Here is a 21,250-nt window from a genome sequence, read left to right on the forward strand (position 1 = left end):
CTCAAAGTAGACGTTACACTGAACAAACATCTCTCACCAGACCTCCACTGAGCTGGTGGTTACACCAGATTCTGACACCAGCAACCCCCAACACATTAAACCTGCTCGTTTTAGAGGTCTTGTGAGGCTCACCTGTGTAATAATGAAGCTGTCTGATTTGTGTCACACCTGCGAGGTGGATGCAGGATCTTGGCTTACCAACAGATTTAGACACATTTGTGAACGACATTTGAGGGAAACAGGCCTTTGTGTACATAGAAAATGTCTTAGATATTTAAGTTCGGCTCATGGAAAATGTGAACTTGCGTTTATATTTGCGTCCCATCTTTACCCGCCCACAGCCGCGTACAATTGGCTACTAGAACTGTCCATCAACTGTGATGCCTTCACTTACAGTCTGACAAAGCAGTACAACTTTGAATAGATCCAATATTTATACGCAGTTGTGTCACAATTAAGGGACGAGAAATCGACCTAACTAAAGTTCTGCGGCGGCTACATTTTTTGATAGATGGTAGAAATCCGAGGTTACATAACATAGTGGTTGATTTGTGATCAGATGATCACACGTACGTTTAAATGTGACGTTTGATTTACGCGTCAGAATTGGAGTCGTTACATGTGTGCGCGTGACTTACCTTAGCCGAGAAGCTAGCAGCGGTCGGCTCGCGCCACGTATTCTATCCGTGCTAATCAAAAGTTGAGTTCCAGGAACGTTTGCTGGTCCACTCATGACTAAATTAAAACACGATTAAGTTCTCCGTCGACGAGGACGATCCTGCCGTTCCCACTGGCCGCAGGTGAAACGCGTCCACGTTAATGACGTCACGGCGGCCATTTTTTTTAACTGACCTTCAAAATGCACGTGCTGCATCTCGAGGCGCCCTCGGGTTTATGCCATAACTTTAATGACAACGCGGGTTTAAACTCATGAAATGTTTGCATTAATACATTTCACAACGTAATTCTATTACACAATGACGTCTTTGATGCAATCAGAATGCTAGTTAGCGGCTAGTTTAGGCTACACACTCGTGATGGGACACAGCCACCATATCGGGTGATGCATTTAAAACGGAAACAGGAGCAGCCCATAAATGAACAACCTCTTTTTTAATAATAATAATACAATCAAGGCAAATGATACATCCTGATCGATACATAATCAGCAACGCAATCATCGGCTCTCTGAATAAATAGAAATCCAAAGTCAGTGCACGACATTGAGAAAGAACACTTAACAGTCACCGTGTAACATAGTCTGCACACATTCCGCATTTCTGCACAGTAATACCTCTGACTAGTGCTGCCAAACCAACATAAAAATAGATCTCAAAATAAGTTATATATGTTCCGACCGTCCTCGTAGAAATATTGGGCTTCCGGTTTTTATATTTACATCAATATAGACTCTGACAGATTTTCTCAAACAACAGAATTTTGCACAGTAGTTAAATCATCCAAGATTAATGTTTTTGTTTTTTTTTTCTTCCAAAAATACTTTACACACGTGATAAACAGTCGGTCTCAAGATGCTGTATGAAATTGCACATTGTCGTCATGCCACAGAGGGGGCTGTTTCAAGGCTTTGGTACACAAGGTCCTGATTGGAAGAAGAAAAAAAAAAAAAGGGAAAGAAAGCTCTGCTATGGACCTGGACCCTCCCTGACCCCTCACTGTGGCAGCAGCGGGGGGCAGGGGGTGAGGCTCAGCTCCTGGGATCACACTGAATTCAGAGTGGGATGACTACAGTACATGTCAGCAATGGGGAAGACTCTTGGCACGGGAATCACAGGCGCCGGTCCGCTGGACGACCGATCAAACGCAGCCTTGTTCAGGTAGAGAGGGTGGAGATGGAATACTGACTCTACCAATACTGGAAGATTTGGTACTAACACCAGCTTCTGTGAGGACAAAGAGATCTTCTCCTCCGTTTTAGCCAATTTTCCGTGAGCATGTTTGACTCCAGTCCCGGTCCAGATTAAAGGGGACCGGTCGCAGCTGCGGCCGTCTGTGATGGTGCCACACGGTTCGACGGGAGGGCCGGGAGAATTTCTAAGAGCTACCGCGACGATTAAAAAAATATAAATAAACACCTCAAATCCGCGACTGAGAATTTGGCTTAAAACGTCACTTTTTGTTGGAAGGTAAAACGAGCAGAATTGATCTTAAAAGCCTCATCTGTAAGCGATTTCCAACTGTGTGCTTCTCTCTTTAATTTGTGCTCTGCTGTTACGGTTTATTCTTGGAACGAGGAGTAAAGGCGCCACCTCGGGGGCTCAGTACGGTTCACTTTGCCCCTTCCTCTGCCTCTGGCCCCCCCGCCGACCCCGGTGAGGCCTCCACAGACAGCGAGAAGGAAATGCTCACCAAAAAGTGCAACTAAGTACCTCGGGCTGTTTCTCATAAAGGCAACATTTGTGAGGGACTGAAGACTTTTGAAAAGGAAAAGAGGGGGGGGGGGGTAAAAACACACATGCTTGTCAGTAGAAAACACTCACGATCAGGTAGTTGGCACAGTCCATTTGGTCACTTATGAGAACCTCTTCGTGGCAAAGACTTCTGCTTCTCTGAAAATACGGAACGTCATTTCAGGCACCCAACATGTTCAGAGTCAAGAGACTGGAAAACTGGAGGAGAGTGTGTGTGTGTGTGTGTGGGTGGGTGTGTGGGTGTTTTCATGCACGCACACAAGCACTGCAGGACCGGGTAAACCGAAGGATGCGTTCACAGTGTGATCACACTCACAAGCATGCAGACAATTCCACATGTCTGGACAGACAGCATGGGCATTCCGAGGGGACAAAAGGTACATGTAAACAGATTGAGGCTGATCTCCAGAGCTGGGCCACCTCAGAGGTGCTCCGGCACCATGCCCGGGGCCTTCACCTGGGCAGAGAGCAGACCTGGACTCCCTGGATGGGCTCTGGAAAGGTGGAGGCCTGGAAAAACTCTGTCCCTCTGAGGGAGGGAAGGAAGACGCTCCCCTTCTTCTTCTTCTTCTTCTTCTGTCACTTGTTGTCCATCAGAGACTGGACTTTGTGCACCAGCTCACGAGCTACCTTCAAGATGTGTTGGACATCGTGACGCTCAGCCATCTCTGCAGAAGACAAAAGAGGTTTGTCACTTATAGAAACTCAAACGGGCTTTTTCCCAATGTGCAGGTTCCATCTGGGCTACGGCCGCTAGGCGGCGCCACACGGCGAGGGGACATAAATAGAATTAATTAATTCATTCATCAAAACTGTAAATACAAGAGCATCAATCAGCCACATCCTTCTGGTCATTAAGAGAAGAGGAACTGGCTTCTTTTAACTGTTTGTTTCTGTATAAATAATAGCTAAAATAGCTTTAAACCATTCCATTTTGGGCCCCCCCCCCAGAGGAATCGCTTCTCACCGTTGAAGAACTTGATGATGTCCGTGAAGTCCATGTTGTTGTCGATGATGATCTCACGGTAAACTGTGACCAGAGCCAAGGCAAGAAAGAGGACAAAGTGCCGCGAGGAAATCCTGGAGGCCACCCAGATCACCTCCCAGACGGCGAAGACGTCCTCGTACAGGAGCTCTGGACCAACAGAACCACATCAGCCCTCGTTCCTATCTACAACCCGCGTGTGGAAGTCGCTGTTTGCTTCACCTCTCTTGAAGTCCAGCAGGAACCAGCGGTAACAGAAGTAGAAGTGAGTGTAGTCTCCGTTCTGCTGCATCAGCTCGAACAGCTCCGAGTCCAGAATCTGCCATCAGAACCGGAGGAGAGAAAATCTCGTTTCTTCTTTTAAGGGAAATTACACTCCCAAGAGGGAATATCAATAAGAAGGGGCACAGGTGGCTGTATAATTACTCATAGGCCACTATTCCCTTATTAAACTATCAAAATAATACAAATAACACACACACACACTTATTACCTGAATCAGTGATCTCATGTTGGCAAAGTGTGTGTCCATGGCTCCACCGTTGGGGAAGTTCTGACTCATCCTCTTCATTAGTTGAGTGAAGCAGCTGTACGCCAGACACTCTGACACACACACACACACACACACACACACACACACGCAATGTACGTCAATGTACCGTGTGACTGCTGTGTTCTCCAGATAGATGTTGCGCAACTGTGCACGAGGAGATGGAGTGTGAGTGGCGTGAAGGTCTCACCATCGTCCAGGATGACCATGAGCGGAGCGAGCAGGTCGCACATGCCCTGAACGTAGCCCATCTCCAGATGCTCCCACACGTAGCTGCAGGAGAGGACATAAAGTCAGCAGGTTGGGCTTCCTGTGGCGGCCGTCTCCTGCCGCACAGGTGTTTCTGACGTGCGTGTGGTGGCTCTCACACCTGCACATGATGTTGCGGAGCTTCTCCAGGTTGGCTGCGGTGAAGTAGTAGTAGTTGCGGTCGCAGCGCTGCACGTCTTTGTCTATCCTGTGGAGGTTCAGGGCGACGGTGTCCAGCAGCTCGATCTGTGCAATGGGGACGCGCCCGTCACGTCTTCTCCACGCGCTCCAGACCTCATGACATACGTACCGTGTATGAAGAGAGCGACGGCGAGACCGCGTCCGCTGCCGCTCCGCTGGTCACCAGCTTGTCCAGCTGGCTGCACAGCCTGTCCTCGCTCAGGGAGTCCTGACGTCCCCCCAGCACGCCCGGAGTCCTGGCGTCCTCCCCGCCGGCGCCTTCCTCCTCCGTGCTCTGGCCGTCGTCTATGCTGGACAGGTTCTGGGAATGAGCCGAAGTCACAGAGTAGTTTCTGGAGGACGGAAGGCCCGAGTCAGGGGAGTCGAACTCCACCAGAGGCCTCTCCTCTTGGGGGACGGCGGCCGGAGGAACCAGGGTGGTCATGGTGGGGGTACTGTCCCATCCACTGGGGGTCTCCTGGCTGCCTGGGTCTGGCTCATCAACGGACATAAAGACCTGAAGGAGGAGGGGACGGTCCTTTTTAATAAGGCAAATCATTCCCTCGAATCGTATGTTGAGCTGCGGCACCTCGTTGCTGAGGGTGGAGTCCCTGTGAACCAGCCGCAGGACGTGGCTGTCGATGCTGCTGCCCGACGAAAGCTTGGCAAAGATGGCCGACTGCATCTCTTTCTCCCGCTGCTTCACAATCACCTCGCAGGCCTTCCACTCCCTCATCACCTGCTGGTACCGCTCGCTGATCTTCACATCAATCTGCACCCACAGAATAAAGAGAGCCATTGAGACGCATGGACATAAATGGCAATGTCAGGGCTGAATCGTACATATCGTATTAGTATGCTAATTTTGTGTGTGTGTGTGTGTGTTCTTGTACATGCTTCAATGAGAGGACCACAAGAGGGTGAGCAGATTTTCTCTGGCCCTCACAGGTTTAGTTGTTTAAACAGTTGTTTAAGGGTGAAGTCTTGGATATAAGGGCACATTTACTGGGTTGGATTTAGGTTAAGAGTGAGCAGGGACTATTGCATTATGTCAAAGAAAGTCCTAACAAGGATAGCAGAACGACGTTCTGTGTGTGTGTGAGACGTACCTGGCTCATATCTTTCTTGCCCATTCCAAACTTGTAGTGCCCCAGCAGGAAAGGCCAGACCTCCTTCCTGATTTCGTGCTGAACGCCGCCATAATAAACCAGCCTGAGCAGCTCCAGCTCCTTATAGTTCTACACACACACACACACGCAGGTTAACAGGCATACAAAGGCCACAACAAGAAGAATGATGACAGGAAGAAGGAGCGTGGCGCGAACATTGAGAGGAAGTGCATCAATAATGCAAGAAGAGGAAGAGCAATTGCCATCTGTACGGAGGAAGACGCAGGCGAGCACAGAAGATAAAGGGCTGGTATGAATAGGGTGTAAATTAGTAATGATGACTCTGTTGGAGTGGATGAATGATCACAGCGGCTTCTTTAATAACTGCGATGGCATCTAATGAGACTTCACTCCTGTGGAACTCAATAGGTATTCATTAGAAGGAAGAGGTGGAGACAATTAATATCCAAGAAAGGAGGGAAAAACCGATATGACGGCGAGGGAGAGCGCGTTCCGCTCCGCCTTGACTCACGCTGCAGTTCCATCTGGGTAAAAGTTGGCCCGAACGCTCCAGGATGAGGGCATAAAGATCCGGGTCAGGGGCTGCGGGACAGCACATGCGTCCGTATGAAATGTTGCTCTAACAGGATTTATCAGCAGCGGCGGCGATGACTCTGCGTTCTCTGATCTCTGCTGTATTTCTAACTCCTCTGGCCTGAGGGTGTGAGGGTGCATGAGGACGTGGGGGGGGGGATTTATGGCTCTTTGTCACCTACCTTGCAGTCTTTCTGGTACTTGCTCCACACCTCTTTGCTCAGGCCTCCAGACGCCTCGCAGGGTCTGTCTGGGGGGACGATGTTGTGGTTGACCAGAGCTGAGAGGTGAGTCCGGACCGTGGACAGGTGTCGGCAGTAGGCCAGCCCTGGCGAACAGGTGGACAGGTCAGGTTATCCTAAACTAACCCTAACCCTAGACCGCCGCCGTTGTTCCACTATTGTACCACAAGGCGGAGCTAGACACACCGACCAGATCGAGAAGGAACCGACAGTCGGGGGAAGGTTGCGACGAAGAAAATGCTACCTTGAGGATCGCGATCCCTCAAAGAATGTGCTAGTCGCCCCCCCAAACTGTAGCATATGGCACCAAACACAGCGCTCAGGCTTCCATCAACTCTCGTCTCCACAGTTTTGTGGTCTTTTCTCCTAATTTTGCAGCGCAGCAACGAACACCTAATGCAGTTTTCAGTCCTTAGTTACAGTTATTGTCAGTGCTGCTGCAGGAAGAGATGATTAGCAGCTAAAGCACCACAGTTGTTTCCCTTTTAATTGATGATATCGATACACTGATCAAACGAGCTACAGTAACAGGATTAAGAAGATCTCCAGACTGATGCTGCAGTTAGAAACAATTATGTTGTGAACACAATACTTTAATAACCCGCTAATGTCATTACGGAGCACAGCCAGCACTATTTATTTATTTATTTTTAATCAGTCAGACAAATATTTCATTATACAGCAAAGCCATTTAACAGCAGGCTTTCTGAATCACTGTGATGGTTCTAAATTTTGCTCTGCAGCAGGTCAGTGTTGCCTCTCCAGCCACGCAGCTCCAACTTAACGACTCAACGGCTAAAGCTAAAGCATCATAAAATGCTTAACAATTGAACCGTTCTTATTTTTAACAGAATCCTTCACATTAACCTCGACAGATGACATTAACCTCCCCGCCAAATGAGCAGTTTATGCGATGCGATGGAGAGAAGTGTGGTTACGTTTGGTATGGCGCATTTAAACCAAAAAGAGAAGCAGCTAAAACTGAGGGACAAACAGAGGAAAGAGATACTTGCATCCATAAAAAGCTCTGGAGACGATCTGCCTCTTCATGTTCTGGCAGAGCATCTTCAGAGGAATACTGCTGGGAAAGAAACACGCCAAGTGCTGTTAAAGGCGCTAACAGTCACGTGTCAACAAAAACTACCCAGGAAGAGGATCAATAAAACTGAAATTCTTTCTGTAGACATACGTGTGAATGTCTGCCTGGTCGTGTATGCACGTGCAGCCGGCCGGGTAGTCGAACGACACGTTGGCTGTGGAGCAGGACAGGCACGGGGCCTCCTGAGTGGTTACTTCGGCCTGTTGCCATGACGACGGGCTGCCTCCGAAACCCTGCATCTCCATCATATCCCCGTGGTCTAATCCAGAGAGAGCGAAAGTGAGAAGGGAGGCAGGCTTCCGGGCCATAAAAAACCGGGAGGGCTTCAGTTTTTAATCTTAAAGTGCCGCCTCGCCGCGGCTACGACCTGTTTCTGTTCTGTGCGAGGTCAGTACGGACGTGCACGCACAGCTAGGAGGCAGAGACACTGACACACAACAGAGGGATGGACTTGGTGCAAGTGCTAGCCATCATACGGAGCCTAGCTCTCGCTCCATCTCCTCTGCGGCCATGGCGTAATTTTGAGAAAACAGACCCCATTTTACAGCCTCAATTAGGGCGTAGTCACCCGTCGGGTCGGTCCCGCGGTTAGCTACAGCCCTGGAAACAAAGCACAGACCACACACGGCGTGAGCAGACGACGAGATAAAGGTAATTGACTGCAATCATCGCAAAGCGCCATGGCGGGATCCCGGTGTGGGCCAACGTCTTGGAGCTCTTTGGCTTCAACGACCACCAAACACTGAAAAGAAGTCGTAGTATTTCTGATCAGGCTAGGGCGAGGTGGTTACGACATACTCTATATTAGCTCAATGCTAACACAGCGCCTCTGCCCCCTGGATGTTCATGCACTGAGTAAATGACCAGGAATCCATCTGTGTCTTACATATTATGACGTAGGTCCCTCAGCTCAACCATAAATACACACTTCCATGTATTTGTTGTGTTACTAAGGGATGAGGGGATGAAGTCTGACACTCATGTTAGATGTGAGAGCTGGAAAGATACAAGTGCAGAGAGGAAACCAAAGTTGGAGGAAGGGGGGGGCAGCAGAGAGGATGATGGGAAGCCATGCTGGTTCAGGTCATTCAGAAAGGGGGGGTGCCAGAGGAGAAAGAAGAAGCAGAGGAGGACAGGGGGAAGGAAGCGAGGGACTGATAGAAGAGGAGAGGTCAGGAACGAGGCTGACACTCAGGCCATGCAGGATGCACAAACCCGGGACAAGAGACAAGAAATCATCTCAGAAACAGAACACCAGTAAGAGGGCACACAAAGGAAACCAAAATAAAAAAACAACCATTAAATAAATGCTCTTCACCTTAATTCTTCAGGTTGGAGCTGATGACCTGTCATAAATATGAAGCTGCGCTTTGGTGCTTCCGTAACCCCACAAAACAAGTTTAAACATAAAAAATGTCAAAAAAGAAAAAGAGAGACCAACATTCCCCCCCCGCTTTACTTTAGGACTGATTAACTGCTACTTCTGGGTTCAGTAATGCAACACTGCTGGCACGAGAACTCCACGTCTCTACTACTGCGGAACCCCACAGGACCGTAATGAGAGGGGTGGAGGAGAGAGGTGGCGAGGGGGGGGGGCGGGGGGGCGGTGGCGTGGTTAGTGAAGAATTACAGTGAACAGCATCGCAGCAGACGACTGCACACACAACTCGGGGAGCCAGACAGAGGAGAGAGGAGGAGGCTGAGAGCTTCATCACAGATATGCGGGAACAACAACTCGTTCTTTCAGCAACACAAACAAAGGTGAAACAGGCGCGTCGAACCCATGCAAAAGTCTGCCAAGCATGTAGCAGGTGACAAATGAAAGGACAAAAGAAGGAAACAGAATCATGTTAAATCAAAGGAGAGCACCAAAAGCAAAGACAAGTTAGATTTGACCACCCAACAGCGCAGAGACCTCAAGAGCTGCAAATGCACTGCAAATCCCAGAATGCTTAGCAGCAGCGCTGGCAAAAACTCCCTCAGTAGAGTCGTTTTCTCCTCATAAGCCAAATATCACAACAATAATGAAACATCTGAGTCTTTTAACAATGTATTAATGTGTTTTGCACAAATTCCAAAGATAAACACTAAAGTGAAACACAACAAATCCCCCAAATAAATCCCAGGTTTTGTGTTTAGCCGTCTCTCAACATTAAACACAAAGATCAAGGAAGAGAATTCTGCTCTCTAAATGAGCAGATTAATGTCTGAGGTATAAAGCGGGGGCCGACGCCTCGGCCTACGTTTGAGACGTTTGAGTGTGTACGATCCAGATATTAAACCCCCCCCCCCCCCCCCCCCCTTTTCTTGGCAGAAGACTTTATAAAACGGCGCCTCTCCGACGTGCGCGACACAAGTTCCCAGCCAAGCGACAGATCAAAGCGGGGACAGACAGGGGCGGCGGGGGCTGCGGCATTAAGAGCACATCCGACCGTAATCTGTGAAAAAGCTGCCGCTTTAATCTTGTAACTGTCCAGGAGATTTATGAGTGTGGAAGCTGAAAATGAATCTTATTGTTGAGTGAAAGCTACAGACTGGTTGGATTAGGGCTACAATAACAGCATCCATCCATCAAGAGGATGCCGACTCCTTTGGCTCTTCAAACTCCTGTTTTCCTCTAGAAACACAACAAAACCCGTCATTATTTTCAATTAGATTTAATAGAAAGCAACCCGTCCTTGAAGTTAAGGTCACAATTTAAATATGGAGAGAAACAAGGAGAGAGCAAAAGGTTAAAGAAACCTGATAAATGAGTGTGTTGATGCCACCCAACGTCACCGACGCCGCTCTGAAAACGTGGAATCTTTAGGATCGCTGTTGTTTTTAAACTAGTCGACAACAGGAGGACTAAAAACACTTGAGGTGGAGTCAAAGAGGGATTTATTGATCCAGGAACGTCCCACTCTGCTCTTCTCTTTTTACGTCCAGACCAAACAATCAATACCGGGGTTGGCGAGCAGTAAAGTGCCCTCATGTCAAGTGGCGAAAGCGAGGAAACGCCGTCTACTCGCCGGGGGGAAGCATGCCGGCGCCGCTCTAAACTCATCTGACTTCTTCTGCGGTGTGTTTCAGGTGTTCCGCTGATTAAAGATCTAACCCGGAGTGACCGGCACCACACTGTTGGGCTCAGCATCAGGCAGCACACAGGTACACACAAACAGGCAGACAAAGCTGGGGGAGGGGGGGGTCTGGGGGGGTACGACGGGGGGGGGGGGGGGGAGGCGGGCGGGATGCCAGAAGCAAGGTGAGGATTCAAGGAAGTCGGGGGTGGGACCGGGTGGATGTGTGATTAGGTGATAAAAACCTTTCATGACATTAGGGTCTGTGAGGTTCCGCGAGCAGATCATTGAGATCATAGCATGGAGCCTATCTTCCTCTTCCTCATCGTCGTCCAGCGACGGAGCGCGGCTGCCCGTGGTGTGGTGGTAGTTTATAGTGACTGCTTACACCATTGGGACAACAAAGAACACAGTTAGAACAGCGCCACCTCTGCCGACCCCGGGAAAATAAATGCCACGCTGCGGCCGTCGCCACAGAATCCTGCACAGCCTCCGCAGCCGCGTCCGCCGACTTTTACTTACTGGCGTCGTATCGGTATCCGGGGTAAACGATGCGAAACACGTAGTCCGCGGCCGTCTGCTCCTCCTCGTTCCCGTCCTGGTCGATGAGCCTGGCGGCGCTGCTCCTCTTCCTCAGTTTGGGGAAGACTTTTCCCTGGATCGGCGAGCCGGTTAGCATGCTGAGCTGCGACAAACAACGGAGAGACGTGGACGTAAACGCACCTTTCCTTTCTGGGACCAGAGGGGAGGTTCCAGTTGACCCCGAGGTAAAAGGCCCGTCTCCAGACAGGAGAGGAAGGCCAGGAGGTGACCCCCGGGAGGGAAGTGGAGGGGCGGCCGCTGGATCCCATCCTGGCTGACCAGGACCAGGGTACCGCCGCAGTCAGCTGGGAAAAAATAATCAGTGGATATTGACCTTCTCAAAACAACTAATGGCCTTTTTGTGGCCATGTACTCACGGCGTTGATGACAGTGGATGCAGACGATCTGCCGCAGGGGGACGGTCAGCGCGTAGTCCCAGTAGATGCTGTTCCAGGACACAACGTGAAGTCTAAATCAGGAGGATTGTACTGGGTTTTATGTAACGGGCGGGAGTTTTTCTACCTCTTCTCCAGGTCGCAGTCCCCCAGCGTGCCATTGATGAGCTGGTTGGGGGTCCACTTGAGAGTGAGGTTATCCCCGGCCTGGTGGAGGGACAAATAACCTCGTAACACCTCCATGTCCTTCTTCTACCACGGAAGGAGGACGAAAGGGAGACAGGATTTAACTTTTACATTCCTTTGTTCTTTGTAAACTGCACAATTTGTGAAGACAGTCTGTGTCCACCCAGGAGGAGACCATTAGCTTAGCACGCTAACAGAAACCCAATCTATTTCCTCCTCCTCCCCCTTCCAGCGTTACTCCAGTAGCTCGGATTAGCGAAACACGGTGATAATGTATGGAGGTTCAACGTGCACGAATGCGGGGGGGGTGCTTTGAAGGGTTGCAGGTGTGCGCACGGCAACATTTTTCCTGGCAGCGTCGAGCATGTGCGCGGCGTGTCAGAGGCTGAGCGCTGTGGGAGGGAAATATGCGCTCCACATTCCCACGGTCAACTACGCCGAAGAGGCAGCATCGTTTCACAGATCACACACACAAATTGCAACGTGTGCATGTTGTGTAACGTCGGATACGCAACAAATTTGTGTTGGTGCACCAGCTGAGTGGGTGGAAATGGCTGGCTGTGCATCTGCCCGATGGATTTATGCCTTCATCTGAGGGCAGCGGTAGCTTCAGGGGAGCGACGGAAGCGTGCTAACGCCAGCTGGGGGCACTATTTTATAAACCCAAGGAGCGGAACGGAGAATATCCGCGGCACCAAGACGTGGAGCTTTGATCGTGTTGATCGGGATCAGATGTAATGAAAATATGGCGTCTGGGGGGGTTCTGCAGCCGTACCGGTTGCACCAGGACGTTGTTTTTGCCGTAGAGAAGATGCGTCCTGGAGTTCTGGTGAAGAGACTCCACATACTCCCTTGCCGACGAAGCAAACCGGTCCTCAGACATGCTGCTGCTGGACTGCCTCTTTCGGATCTGGAAATTATTTTCACCCTTTTGATCAGAACCAGAAACAGTCTTTTGTTTCAGGATGACGGACAGGAACAAGACTCACCCCCAGAGCAGGTCGGCGCCCCGCCGACGTGTCCTGGCTCCGGTGGGCCCCGTGAATCCGGTGGCGCTGAACCAGCTCGTTGGCCGACGGGTCGGTCCAGAAATGGTCTGACGTCTTGAGTTTGGTGTACTCCAGAGCACAAGGCCCCACTGAGGACATCGATGACGAGATTAAACTGGTGGCTCAGCATGTTCAAACGTTGTGACGATGATATTCGTTAGCGGTGTCAGAACATTAAATCCATTAAACATCACGCCCATTCATTTAGTTTGGTCTTTGAGTTCTGGGTCCAACCCTCCGTGGCTCCTGGAGGTGGAGAGCAGGAGGTCAGACAGGCTCCTGGTTTGGACAACGCAGCCCTTTTAGTCCACCAGGGGTCACCGGTGAGTTGCGTTGCTCGGTTCACCTGTTGAGCGTTCACCTGCGATCCTCCGCCTCAGTGTCCTGCAGCCTGGTGTCAGACTACTGGTGACGCCTCCCAGACTCAGTTTGTCTGACTGTCCAGGAGTGAACTGCACCCGGACTCTGATTTGGTTCTACTGGGAACTCATGTGTCAGCTCCAGCTTGATTCATGGTACTCACCCAGAAGAGCTGCCAGGATGGGCCCAAAGACTGAGTCGTGCATCAGAGCCTCCTTCTCATAGTATTTACTGCAGAGATGAGAGCACGAAAATGTGTTTTGTCCCCCAGAATAAACAGATTCATAAGCGCAAAACCTTATTAAAAATATGTTTTTGCCTCAAGGCTGTGGGCAAATCTCTTTGTAACACAATGAGAGCAGAGACCCTGCTGCTAATGAAAATGGAAAACCAACACAACAGCGGCTTCTGATAATTCCCAACGCAGCAACAGTCACCATTTAAAAGAGGGAAACTTGTGCCACAAATCAAATGTTTATATTTTAACAAGAGCTAGATCAAAAGAATCGGAGCCAGAGCTCCTGAAAGCAAACCACGGTCGGGATTAGCCCCTGATGCTAACGTTAGCAAATGGACTCTGTGTCAAAAATGTTCTGAAATAAAGTGGCAAAACTGGGGGGGGGGGGGGGGGGTGTTCTTCTGTCAGTGGAGAGGAATGCTGTGATGCTGCACCAGTAATTACCTGGAGTTGTCCACGATGTACTGCACGATCTGGTCCAGAACCTTTTCAAAGAGAGCCGTCCGGACCCAGATGTGCTTGATGGCCTGGGCGGAGAGCGGCTGTGGGGGGCGGCAGGTGGTGGACGAGCCCTGACGCCTCAGAGGTTCGTGGCCCACGCTCTGGCTTCTCCTGCACAGCAACAGTGTTTAGAGCGCGGTCCTTTCAAAATAAACCAGGAAGTGAGGTCATAGAGGCAGGAAGTGGAGTGTGCAGGTCACTGCCTCACTCATCAAAGGAAAAAAACCAACAAATCACAGCTGAAACACATAAAATTGACACATTTTGTGCTTACAGAAGCTACAGACATAATCTAAATGTAATAGTGTGTAAAAACTGAAGATGGATCAATATTTATCGTGGGTATTTATATTAACAAGAGTAGAAGATTCTATTTTATGTGGGCGAGGTGGTTCATTAATGCTGAAGCAGATGAACAATGAAGGTTTTTCTTGTTCAAGGTTCACACACATCCTCATACTTCTATCTCTGTGAGGACTTTCACAGGCTTAATGCATTACCCAGCTCCTTACCGGAACCCTGACCAGCCCAACCAACCCCCTAACCGACACTAACCTAAACCCTACTCTAACCCCCACCTGAAAACAGTCTTACCCCTCCAACTGCCCTCTGAAGTTCTGATGACCAGACAAAATGTCCTTACTTTGCCAGTAGAATGGGGACTTTGGTTCTCAGTATGTAGCAACTATAAGAACACACACACACACACACACACACACACACGATGCGTTACTGTGTGTTTGTGCTGCCACAGTCACGACGCCCCCCCCCACCTGCCAAATGTGTTTGTGCGTGGTGGAGTCACGACGTGCAGCCCCTACCATTTTTGACAACACATGGGCGTGCACGTGCACGCGTGTTTGGTCCCAGGGAACAGAAAGATCTGAGAGACGTAAATGTAAAACAGGAGATTCTTCTTCTAAAAGCAGCTGCGTTGTTGTTTTATTGCCTCGATTCCTCGTATTTCCTCCGCTCCGCGGCACCCGAACGCACCGTTTTTAAGGGTCGACGGCGGAAAACGCGCCTAAACACAGGTCAGGCGGAATTGCAGAGATTCTACTGACGGATTAACTCATTCGAAAGACATCTTGAAATCAACTCTTGTACGGTGCTGGCAGCATCAAAGGAAGAGTCTATCGGTGGTCTCCAGCCTCCTGGTGACCTCCTGACCTCACCCCTGACCCTTCAGAAGGTTAGCAACCACGTTTCAGGCCTTTGGGACGACATGTTTCACGCCGCGGGACCTTTAACGGGCGCCGAATGTCACGTCATGCAAACACGGCGGCGACATAATCTAAATAAAACGCAGTCGGTGTTTATTCTCATCGATGGAGCTTGTTGACATTTTTGTTGACATTTTGAACGTCTGAAGGCTGGTGGAGCGAGGCCCAGGGGAGGCGCATCTGATCCCATCGACGCCGTGCAATAAAAGGCCCGGCCAAAGATCCAGAGGCTGCCACGGTCCGCCGTGGCTTTAGTTAGCAGGATTATTGATTAGCGATTACCTGCTGTTAGCATCATCGGCTTTAATGAACCCGCAAAGATTCTCCCAGTCAAAGTTGTGTTGGACCCGTTTAAGACAGTAGCAGCGTGAAAGAACCCCCCCCACCGAGGAAAGGGTTGTCAGAAGACGTCCCCGGGTGGCAGGTTGCTATAACGACTTGGGATCTATTGTTAGATCCTGAACATCGCTTGAAGACGCGACTGTGAAAACTAAAAGAGGAAAAAGGAAATGATGCTAACTTTGCTCTTTTCCCACAGCGGGAGCAGAACAAGAGGGCGGCGTGCTGGTCATTGATCACTTTATCAGTAAACACACACACACACACACACACACACACACACACGCACGCACACAGAGTTTAGCGCTTCCCATCGTGCTCTCTGCCTCTTTCGCCGCCAGTCGCGTAAACCACGTTGCCGTGGCAACCAGGGTGCATGAGAGATGGAGCCCTGAGGTGGGATGACAGCAAGATGAGGGTTGGGGGAGGGTGGAAACCCACTGGCGTGCGCGGATTCGTGCTTGCGTGCGGTGTGGCGGAGCTTGCTCCGGAGCGGTCCAGACCATAACGAGCGTGCGGTTTGTCTCGGGAAATAAAGGCCGATCGGACGTGACAGATGAAGCCTGATGAGGACAGAGGGCTCAGCGGCGCGTCCTAGCCAAAACCCGTTTGGCTAAACTGACGACAACAGCTTCCCACCTCCGCTCGTGCACCCTGCTCCTCTATCTGCCGCCCGAAGACACATGTGGAAGCCTGGTGGCTCCGTCTGATGGACAAATAATGGGCTGGCCAACCGCTCAGCTCGCACCTAAGTGGCTGCACCGTTTATCATAGCCGGAGCTAACACATACATCAGGGTGCTAGAAGACACCTAACCCCCCCCACGCTGGACACCTGGTAACGGCTGAAGGCTGAGCAGCGTGTACGCACATCACCAGACGGTGACGAATGTGGCTAATGGACGACGCGCACGGTAAATCAATAAACAGCCGACGAGCCCAACATGGTTCCAGTTACATTCGAGGTGAAGCCGCGGTCGCTCGCCACGCGGTTAAAGACAAAGGTCGAATTTGGCCGCAAAGTGAGAGAGAAGACAGCGGGGGAACCAACCGGGTGAGATCGGCCTGCTGCTGGAGTTGCTCCTGCACCTTGCGGCAGATCTCGCCGGCCGTGTCGTAGACTTTGCCCACTTTGGTGAAGAGGGCGGCGATCTTGTCGCTGCGGAGGAATCCGGCCGCCCGTCTCTTCAGCAGGTGACCCAAGCAGGCCTCGATGGCAGCTGGGGGGAGGACGAGAAACCGCAGCATGAGCATGAAACCACACAGGAATGACCTATAGTGTAGCATAAGCTGCGGCTAACAGACGGTTAGATCTTGAATATAAAGTGCCCGAGAACACAGCCTTGGGGGACTCCGTCAGAGCCTCATCAGAGCAGGTGTAGGGGCAAAAGCGGGGGGGGGGGGGGGGGTGAATAGATCTGTGGTAGAAAATGGAGGAGAAAGTGATGTAAACAGTAATGGGGCGCCATCCATTAGTCCCTCCCTCTGTAGTCGCTCCGACATAACGAGCTTTCATCAGGGCTGAAAGAGAACGCTGCTGTTAATGTATTCGGAAGACTCGGGCTTATTCCAAATAAAACTGTTTTGTTTTGGATCTTACGGTGGAACATAAATGGAATACATGGTTTGGCTCCTCGAGATAGTGCACGTAGCTCGTGCACGTAGCTCATGCTGGCCCATCGTTACGTCGCAGTGGCAGAAAAACTGCCATAAGAGAGGGAGCAAACCAAAATGCCTCTGAATTAGCAGCAGTTGGAATGTGGGACTGTCGCCGCCGAGGTAATTAAGCAGATTTAATCAAAACACAGCTAATTAGGAGGCTCCAGCCCTCTCACTTTCTGTTATCGTCTCGTCTTGATAAAATCCCACGACAATCTGCGGCTGAAAAGGCAAATAACGCCCGTCTTGTTCGCTAGATCTGGTATTAAATCACAGTTTGGAACGTAGCATTAGCATAAACAGCAAACACAGCCGGGGGTAAGGTGTAATTTATGACCTCCATTAAACACACATTTGGAGACAAACTGAGTTACAAACGACTGCGGGGTCGGGGGGGGAAATTCAGCGTGTCGCGTCGCTAACTGCTCAGCCAAGACCAGAACTCTGAAGAACATGAGGGAAGAGACATTGAAGGCAACACCAAGATAGCAGAGCTGCTGCTACAGGTGTGAGCGATGCCTTTAATAACGCCGGCTATGTCAGGCGCTACGAGATGCGTGTGTGTCCTTGTCGCTGCAGTAACACGCGCATACGGCGTCTCATGGAACTCAATGTGCCCATTTCACCCCCTGACCCCCCCCCCATGGGGATAAAAAGAGTTTCCTGAATCCTGACGTCCTGTTCGTCCAGACTACATACAGATTATGAGCCAATTAGCGCCACAACTGGACGTGGACGCAAGCAAAAGTTAAGACTGGGGAGCCTGAGCTGCTTTGGTAAGAGCCCCCCCCCCAACTGCAACATCCATTTGAGCAATTCGTTACTTATCAGTGGAAACCTGATCTCCAACCCACAAATAAAAAGAGTAGGTTAGCTAAATAACATTTGTGTCACAGAGCTACGTCTGCTAGCATTTTCTCCAGAACTCCTCCATTAAATGTGGATTAAGCCATCGCCCGTCTGATTCCGTGAGTCACCGAGGCAACACAGCGCGGTCCGGGACGGGGACGACGGCGAGAGGCCGCCGGGGGCTGACGCACGAGACGGAGGAGGGAAGAAAGTGACAGAAACGAGATCGATTTTAGCCAGGGAGATGGGAAACACTCGCTCATTTCCTCCCACTCTCTCCTCTCGCTGCCCAACTCCCACAAGGAAATCTCAATCAGCCGGTATTAGCTAATCCTTGTTAACACTCCCTGAAGTTTACAGCAATCTTAAACTAAGAAATAGGCTTTGGGGCCTCCGGATCAGCCCTGATTTGATCGACAGTCCTAACACTGGGACAACCTCACCGTTCAAACGGCTAAATTTGAGCGTCTGGCTAATGCTTCAGCGCTATTTGCTGTGCTGGCAGCGGCGTGGTGACGGCGCTATCTCCCCCCCGCAGGTCGGGAGTGTAAACCCTGGGAAATCTGCAGGCGGCACCGTCTCCGAGAGATTTAGTGCAAATTGACTCAGTCTCTGGGGGAGGGGGGGGGCTCACGGCTCTCCTGTGTGAGATGGGAGGATGTGGGAGGAAAAGAAAAGACAGAGAGAGAGGGGCGGTCAAGGGGTCAGCCAGGTTGGCATGACGACTGCATCTGCGTTCAGGTGCCGTTGGAAATGAGCCCCTTACGGAGGTCGTGGGACGGCGGGGACAATTGTGGATGCATCGACCACACCGAGGGGGGAGCGAAGGGCGCCGTTTAGTCAAGCTAATTACAGCCGGGGCGGCGAGCGGGAATGAATATAAAGTGCAGGAAAAGCAAAGAAGAAGTCACACAGATCAAGACAGGAGGAGTGGGCGAGCGGTCTGATCCTGGAGAGAGAGGAAGGATTCGCCGGATTCACACCCCTTTTCACACCTCTGCACTCATCTTCTCACGGTGTCTCTGCTCACCCCCTGACTCCCAGCACCCCCCTTCTCCGGTTGCAGGAATTAACCGACCGGGGAGAACTATTTTATTATTTGGACCTTTGGGTCCCGGAAGGTGGACTGTCTGCGGAAGGATTCAGGGCCTCGGCCGTACCTGAACTCTCCACTTTCTTCTTATTGGGGAGAGTTCCTCCTTCTACTAAAGAGGACAAGGAGTCCCCGGGAGGTTAATATTTAAAATATAGTGCCCCACTATTCTCCTTTATGAGGAGGGATAGTATTTCCTTCAAAGTGTGGATTTATTTAAATAAGCAGGACAGGAAAATATGCCTCTCTGCTCCCAGCCTGGCATTCTTCAGAGGACGCTGCCGCTTAACTGGCATCGCGTCACATTACAGAGAATCAATGCTTTCCCCTCCCCAAGACAGATGTGCTCATTACCAGTGGAGTGGAGCACTAATCATGCCGACTGTCAGAGGGAAGGGAGGGATGGGAAGGGAGGGAAGGGAAGGGAAGGGAAGGGAAAGGAAGGGAGGGAAGGGAAGGGAAGGAAGGGAAGGGAAAGTAAGGGAGGGGAAGGGAAGGGAAGGAAGGGAAGGGAAAGTAAGGGAGGGGAAGGGAAGGGAAGGAAGGGAAGGGAAAGTAAGGGAGGGGAAGGGAAGGGAGGGAAGGGAAGGGAAGGGAAGGGAAGGGAAGGGAAGGGAAGGGAAGGGATGGGAAGGGAAGGGAAGGGAAGGGAAGGGAAGGGAAGGGAAGGGAAGGGAAGGGAAGGGAAGGAAGGGGAAGGGAAGGAAGGGAAGGGAGGGATGGGAAGGGAAGGGAAGGGAAGGGAAGGGAAGGAAGGGGAAGGGAAGGAAGGGAAGGGAGGGATGGGAAGGGAAGGGAAGGGAAGGGAAGGGAGGGAAGGGAAGGGAAGGGAAGGGGAGGGAAGGAAGGGATGGGAAGGAAGGGAAGGGAAGGGAAGGGAGGGAAAGGATGGGAAGGGATGGGGAGGGAAGGGAGGGAAGGGAAGGGAGGGAAGGGAAGGGAAAGTAAGGGAGGGGAAGGGAAGGGAAGGAAGGGAAGGGAAAGTAAGGGAGGGGAGGGGAAGGGAAGGGAAGGGAGGGAAGGGAAGGGATGGGAAGGGAAGGGAAGGGAAGGGAAGGGAAGGGAAGGGAGGGAAGGGAAGGGAAGGGAAGGGAAGGGAGGGATGGGAAGGGAAGGGAGGGATGAGATCCTTCTGGTGTGAAATGGATTCCAGGCTGAGAAAGACCTAAAAGTGGCAGCAGCTTCTCCAGCAAACAGGGAGTCGAGCTTGTTGAGAATCTCTGCTTCTGTCCCACCAGCAAAAGCATCAGGAGGCGTTTCTGCAGTGGAACATCGAATCCTTCCTGATCTGGCGTTTCCTTTCCTGTCTCCGCCCACAGAAGAGGGCAGGAAGTCTGCTTCCCCAGTGTGGGAGTGAGAGAGGTTGGACTGGGCCAGCAGCAGCGGGGGGAGAGAACCAGCGGAGAGAGCTGGAGGGATTAAACCCTGCACGGGAGAGGTGAGAACAGGAGTGAGTTCCCACAAACCTCCCTCTCCCGTGGCCTCGCCGACGTCTCAGCAGACCTGCTGATGGGAATAGCCACTAGCATTAGCATTCATGGCTCCGCCCAGCGTCACCAATTAAAGGGATAATCCACATGGATGACCTGACTACGTGGGTATCCGTCCATTTTCTCCCTTGAGCACCATTTTTTGTTGACCCTTCTGTCCCAAGCCGGCCATAAATGAGAAGAACGGCAGAAGAACGTGCAGAACAAGGTGTCCTTCCACGTCCTGTCATCTGCGCCGTGTACCAGGAAATGCTGCTCGTGTTCCCAGGCTCCGCGTGACTGAACGCCGGCGCCGTACACGCCCTCGGCAGCGCCGACGCTGAGCGGCAGGTGGGCTCCGCGTCACGTTCCCGTAGCCGTGCGGCGATAAGTGAAAGCAGATGTTAAAAGTCTCTCCGGCGACGGGAGCTAAACGCTTCCCTCTTCATTGTAGCCGTCCTACATATTTGATGAGCGGCGATGGTTCCAATGGCTAAATCAATATTTAATCACTCTGTGACCAGGAGACCTGGACGCCGACGACGCTGGGAGGCATTATGAAAATATCCACCTCCGTGTTCCTTGGATTCGCCGACTTCTCGGATGTGAAAAGCGATTTACGTTCTCTCGGAGAAAGAAAAATAGCTTCCAGCTCCGCGCGGCAATAAAAGCAAAGACAAGAGACGAGCCGCTTTATTTTCTGCTGCTGGACCAAAGCCCCTAAAAGTGTTATTACACTCCAACACACAAACCTGATTAAATCTGCGTTAAAGCTCACAAATCAATAAAACGCAGGCGGAGACACATAT

The 21,250-nt window shown here is 51.1% G+C and overlaps 1 protein-coding gene across 6 annotated transcripts in view; it reads right to left on the reverse strand.

Annotated features, from left to right (window-relative positions):
• Window positions 1–1,094: 1,094 nt before the first annotated feature.
• The window catches only part of sgsm2 (small G protein signaling modulator 2), a 29,825-nt gene continuing 9,669 nt past the window's right edge, over window positions 1,095–21,250 (reverse strand). The window contains exons 6-27 of one of the 6 annotated variants that reach the window (XM_029844027.1): window positions 16,423–16,591; window positions 13,754–13,921; window positions 13,235–13,302; window positions 12,652–12,800; window positions 12,438–12,572; window positions 11,604–11,728; window positions 11,459–11,526; window positions 11,223–11,386; window positions 11,022–11,154; window positions 10,745–10,879; window positions 7,531–7,699; window positions 7,355–7,419; window positions 6,282–6,427; window positions 5,506–5,634; window positions 4,986–5,168; window positions 4,527–4,913; window positions 4,338–4,462; window positions 4,158–4,240; window positions 3,911–4,020; window positions 3,640–3,736; window positions 3,400–3,567; window positions 1,095–3,100 (exon numbers count right to left, since the gene is read on the reverse strand). In XM_029844027.1, coding sequence (XP_029699887.1) covers window positions 3,012–3,100; window positions 3,400–3,567; window positions 3,640–3,736; window positions 3,911–4,020; window positions 4,158–4,240; window positions 4,338–4,462; window positions 4,527–4,913; window positions 4,986–5,168; window positions 5,506–5,634; window positions 6,282–6,427; window positions 7,355–7,419; window positions 7,531–7,699; window positions 10,745–10,879; window positions 11,022–11,154; window positions 11,223–11,386; window positions 11,459–11,526; window positions 11,604–11,728; window positions 12,438–12,572; window positions 12,652–12,800; window positions 13,235–13,302; window positions 13,754–13,921; window positions 16,423–16,591 — 3,065 coding nt within the window. In that variant the 3' untranslated portion in view covers window positions 1,095–3,011. Of the gene's footprint in view, window positions 3,101–3,399; window positions 3,568–3,639; window positions 3,737–3,910; window positions 4,021–4,157; window positions 4,241–4,337; window positions 4,463–4,526; window positions 4,914–4,985; window positions 5,169–5,505; window positions 5,635–6,281; window positions 6,428–7,354; window positions 7,423–7,530; window positions 7,700–10,744; window positions 10,883–11,021; window positions 11,155–11,222; window positions 11,387–11,458; window positions 11,527–11,603; window positions 11,729–12,437; window positions 12,573–12,651; window positions 12,801–13,234; window positions 13,303–13,753; window positions 13,922–16,422; window positions 16,592–21,250 lie in introns of all 6 variants that reach the window. The other 5 variants (XM_029844026.1, XM_029844025.1, XM_029844024.1 and 2 more) reach the window with 5 other exon arrangements.

Source organism: Takifugu rubripes, chromosome 11, assembly GCF_901000725.2.
Source record: "Takifugu rubripes chromosome 11, fTakRub1.2, whole genome shotgun sequence".
Taxonomy (NCBI): domain Eukaryota; kingdom Metazoa; phylum Chordata; class Actinopteri; order Tetraodontiformes; family Tetraodontidae; genus Takifugu; species Takifugu rubripes.